Here is a 4828-nt window from a genome sequence, read left to right on the forward strand (position 1 = left end):
AGAGCGGGCACATCTGGGGAGCAGTCTAGGAGGGACCAACAGTGGCTGGGACCAGGGACACACGCAGACGCCTACATGGGGCAGGCGGGCTGTGAGGGAGCCAAGCCGGCTACACTCTTGGCAACAACACTTTGCATTTTAAACAGGTAGGATGTTTAAACTTTCTAGGACTTTCGCAAAGATTGAGTTCTCTCTCTCCTCGGTTTCGCTTGAAACATCTAGCTCTCATTTGCCTTTATCCCCTCCCTGTTTTAACAGAAATACCTCTCTTTCTTCCCGACTAGACTAAAAGAGAGGCAACAGCCTGAGCGTGATGGCAGGGGCGACAGGCACGAGGCTGTGGTGTCTGGAAGACAGTCGGGAGTGGCGGGGCCTGGGGCATCCTGCAGCTCTGCCATCCAACGGGTGCTGCAGCTCAGCTCTAGAAGACGTGCAGGCCCAAGGTTTCTAGATGATATTTTTCCAGGAAAGGCAGATGTCTTTGTGACAGCTGGATTTCTGTGGGATCATCCTTGATTTTTTTAAATGCCAGTGATAAATTTAAAACAAACAAACAAACAAAAATTGTTCAACTACATGGGTACTCAATAGAGCCAAATGTGAGGCTGCTGGTTGATGACCTTGGGACCCCTCTGAGTGTCCACAGTGCCTGATGGGGCAGAAGTTGTGGGCAAATTGACAGTCCCAGAGCAAGGGCCGAGGGCAGCCTGTTTTTCCAGGAGTTCCTCTGCCTGACCCCATACCCACTGTCCTAGTGGGTGATGGTCCATCATGGCGACGGCAGCTTCCGGTCTGGGACCAAGGGGGCTCCAGCCCGGGGCTGACTCCCCACAGCAAAAAACGGTTATGTGGACACCCGGCCTGCACGTTCTCATGGAAATGGCACCCGCGAGCACCGACAAGCACGCAGACGACAGTCCTGGGTAAAATGAGGTTTATCGGTAGGATGCGGTTTAAAATGGTTTTTAATTTTGAAAACACATTGAAGCCAGGGCTCACCATTCCAGTGGCTTCCTGGCCTGCTCTCTGCGAGGTGAGGGGTGCGACAAGAACACAGGGGTCAAAGCAGGGCTGGGGGGAGGGGCCCTCACTTCTTGCCCTTGCCTTTGCCCTTGCCCTTGCCCTTGCCCTTGCCCTTCTTGTCCTTCCCTTTGCCCTTGCCCCGCTTCCTCCTGGACTTGAGCATGGAGCGGACCAGGTAGCCCTTCCACACGGCCTGGATGAGCGTGGCGGCCCGCATCATGCGCGTCAGCTCCTGCTCGGCCTCCACCTTCTTCTTGTTGATGATCTCCCGCTCCTCGCGGATCTGGGCGAATTCCTCCACCAGCGCGTTGTACCTCTGCTTCAGCTCCTCCAGCTGGGCCTTCTCCTCCTTGTGGATGATGTCCAGCTCCTCGTACTCATCCTGGGGAAGGCCGGGATGGGGGGTCACCAGGCATCGGGCACGCCTGCGTTCTCCTCTGCATACAGCCCCTCCCTTCCCAAAGGGGCTTCTGCCCCAGCCAGATGCCAACTGCACTAAGCCTTTCTGCCTCCAAGGCCCGCATGAGAATGGGCGGGGAGATGCCGTGCTTCCTAGCTCGGGGTGGGACCCGACTGAAATAATTTCAGCAACAAGGAAAGAACACGGCTTGTGGGTTGGCTGGAGTGAGTTGAGAGTTTGGCCAGGCCTTAAGAGGTTCCGCCTTTCAAGCCTTCATTTTTCCTCATCTGAAACATGGGGACGATCCCAACCCCCAGGGTGGGGTAGATGGGAGCGGCTTCCAGGATTAAATGACGAGATAGATGGGATTACTGGATGCCGTTGCCAGGCGCACAGTGGGGACATAAAAAACGCAAGCTGCTGCCACCGAAGCTGCCCGTTCGGCAGAGATACCACAGTCGAACACTCTCAGGTGACCGTCCTCCAGTTCCTCCTTGTGTGTAACTGTGGCCTCTCCTGTTGTAATTCACACCTATTTCCCACCTTCTCTTCCACTAATGTTGACCAAGTATCTACCAGAAGCCAAGGACTTTTCAGAGGACACAGAGTTGACCAGGAATCCACCCCCTCCTTGGGACTAGAGAAACAAGGTCAAGTCTCTTGCTTAAGGTCACACGGCTGGTAAGACACTAGAGTAGACCCTCCAAAAGATAAGGGGGACTTTCTTCACTGCTATGTCCCAGCAGTGGCACGTCACATGCAGTCAGGTAGAGGCAAGCTCATGCCTGAGTCTGCTGGGGATAAGAGGGAACAGACAGTATGGGATGTGAACACTAGATGGAGCCAGGATCATAGGTCCTAGTGTCAAGCACTTCTTAGTGGCTCAAAGCTTCTGGCTCCTTCCTTTCCTACCTCTCCCCTCGCTGCCCCAAGCTAGACAAACCCTTGAGCCAAAGGAAAGGTCAGGAAGGGGGCCGGCTTCAGGCCCACGTTACAAGGCCCCCCTGGGGAGGCCCAGAACTTGGACCATCCTGGGGCTCCTCCTAATTCCCCATTCTAAGAGGGTCTTAGGAAATACACTCGAGAGAGACTTATGCAGCAACAAATACCTGCTTCTCACCCATCTCTATATCGTACTTCTGGATCCAGTTCTCAATTTCCGTCTCCACTTTATATTTCTTCTAAAAAAAAATCCAAAGACTAGTATTAACAGTAAACAGCACTCAGCACCATCCGCATCAGCCGGCCCTGTCACGGGTGCCTCACGCGCCTCGCCTATCCATACAGGTAGGTTCCCCTCCGTTTCACAGATGAGGAAGCCGAGGATCAGACGTGCTCACTCACTTGCCCAAGGTCACAGAGCTGATGGGTGCGAAAGCCTGGATTTGAAGCCAGCAGTCTGGCTCTCTAGAGCATTTTAAGCAGAGGGAGCAACAGGTGCAAAGGCCCAGGGGCGGGAACTAGTTTGTGGTTTTTAAAGAACAGAAGTCGAGCCAGGGTGGCTGGAACAGAGCGGCTGAGGAGGAGCCTGGTCCCAGGGAGGGCAGGATGAGAGGGACACGGAGGGAGTGTCAGAGGGGACGGGGCGTGGACTCTAGTGTAAGCAACAGGGGAAGTGACTGGGTGGATTTGATTTTGTTTTGAAAAGATCGGCTCTTATACATATTGCGGCTTGTTATTCAGCCATAAAAAGGAACGAAGTACCCGTAAATGCTACGTGGGCGAACTTTGACAACGCGATGCTAAGTGCAAGAAGCCAGACACAAAAGGCTGCGTATTACAAGATTCCATTCACGCGAAGTGCCCGGCATAGGCAAATCTATACAGATAGGTGGCTGTTGGGGGCGGGAGGGTGGGGAGCGTGGGGAGCAACCGCTTCATGCATGTGGGGTTTTCTTTTGAGAGGACGAAATGTTTTTTGGACCTGGTCAGAGGTGATGGTCGCACAACACTGTAAAGGCACGAAATGCCGTGGGATTGTTCACTTTAAAATGGTTAACTTTCTTATGGGACTTTCACCTTAATTTAAAAAAAAAAAAGGGTGTGCTGGCCTCAGGGGGCCCGCGACCCCCAAGAATCGTTGCACCAGCACGTTCATGGGCACGTAGGCCCACGGCTGCCATCAGATGCGCAAGGGTCGTGACCTTAAGCGGAAACCGGGAACAAGAGTTAGAGAGGGTGGTGCCCTTCACGAGGAAAGCGAGGGCCGTGGAAGGAAGCTGGGTGCCTACTGGGCCTCGGTCTCGGCTGAGGTGGTGGAGAAGGCTAATGAAGAAACGATATTTATGGAGCGCCTACTATGCGCCAGCTCTCTATCATCTCCTTTAGTTCTCGTAATGACCCATGAAGACTTTCATTTTCAAGGTGTGAAACCTGAGGCTCAGAGGGAGTTAAGTAACTGGACTCAGGTTCATGTGCTCCTTCCTTCCCTTCGCATGGTATGTGAGCAAGGTTGGTGTTAGCATCCCTGTGGGGCTCAGAGGAGTTAGAGAACTTGCCCAAGGTCACAGAGCCGAGGTGCAGCAGGACGGGACCTGGTCTCTCTGTCCCCAGTCCCCGGGGCTACACCCTCCTGCCTCCCGGGGGATGCTGGCTCAATCCTGGGCTCCCCTTGCTCCCTGGGTGGCTGCGGCAACCCTGCCATGCCCTACACACTGGACCTCCCTCCGCCCCTTTCCCTGCCCCAGTGGCTCCATTGTCCCGTCCCCGCTGCTTCCCGGGGCACCTTCCTCAGCGCCTGCTCTGCCTCCCGGTTCTCCATGAGCAGGTTGTGGAACTGTGACCGCAGGTGCAGGATCTCCTGCTGGATCTTGGCCACCCTGGCCTGCGAGGCCCGGTAGTCCGCCTTCTGCTGCTTCTCGGACTCCTGCTTGGTGCGTAGGAGGCTGTTCTCTGAGAACCTGAGCACCTGGTGCAGGTGATTTTTCAGTTCTTGGATCACAAAGTTCTCCTTCTCCACCTGGGCCAGGAAGAGGAGAGGCTCCGTGAATACCCGCGTGACCACCCATCAGCATAGGAGAAGCCGGCCATCGCCTCCTGATCCTTAGGGCGGGGCATGCTGCCTGCCTTAACTACCTCTGTCTGATCCAGAGGCCAGGTTCTCGGTCCCCCGCCCCCCACATTTCCCTGCACGAGTGAAAGGCACAGGCATGCAGAGCAAGGCCCTAGAAGAGGTCTGGGACAGCAGAGGATCGCCCAGTCGGTAGAGACACAGTGCGATGAATGAGTGAGAGAAACTCTCTGCAGGATGGCCACCCACTCTCCCCTGAGGGCCCGGCTCGTCCCCTGCTCAGTTTGTTTTAAAATAGGAATGGGGGAGGAGGATGGGGCTGTTTTGTAAATAAGCTTGGAAGCCTGACCACAAGCACTAGAGTCTTTCTGAACCCCCGGTGTTGTGGCTGGGTC

General features: G+C 55.0%; 1 protein-coding gene across 1 annotated transcript in view; it reads right to left on the reverse strand.

Moving 5' to 3' along the window:
* Nucleotides 1–947: 947 nt before the first annotated feature.
* IQCD (IQ motif containing D) overlaps nt 948–4828 on the reverse strand; it is an 18146-nt gene continuing 14265 nt past the window's right edge. Inside the window, 3 exon segments of the mRNA XM_025044535.1 lie at nt 948–1405; nt 2533–2604; nt 4149–4382. Of these exon segments, the coding sequence (XP_024900303.1) occupies nt 1088–1405; nt 2533–2604; nt 4149–4382 (624 nt within the window). The 3' untranslated portion in view covers nt 948–1087.

Source organism: Pteropus alecto, unplaced genomic scaffold (assembly GCF_000325575.1).
Source record: "Pteropus alecto unplaced genomic scaffold, ASM32557v1 scaffold113, whole genome shotgun sequence".
In the NCBI taxonomy this organism is placed as follows: Eukaryota; Metazoa; Chordata; class Mammalia; order Chiroptera; family Pteropodidae; genus Pteropus; species Pteropus alecto.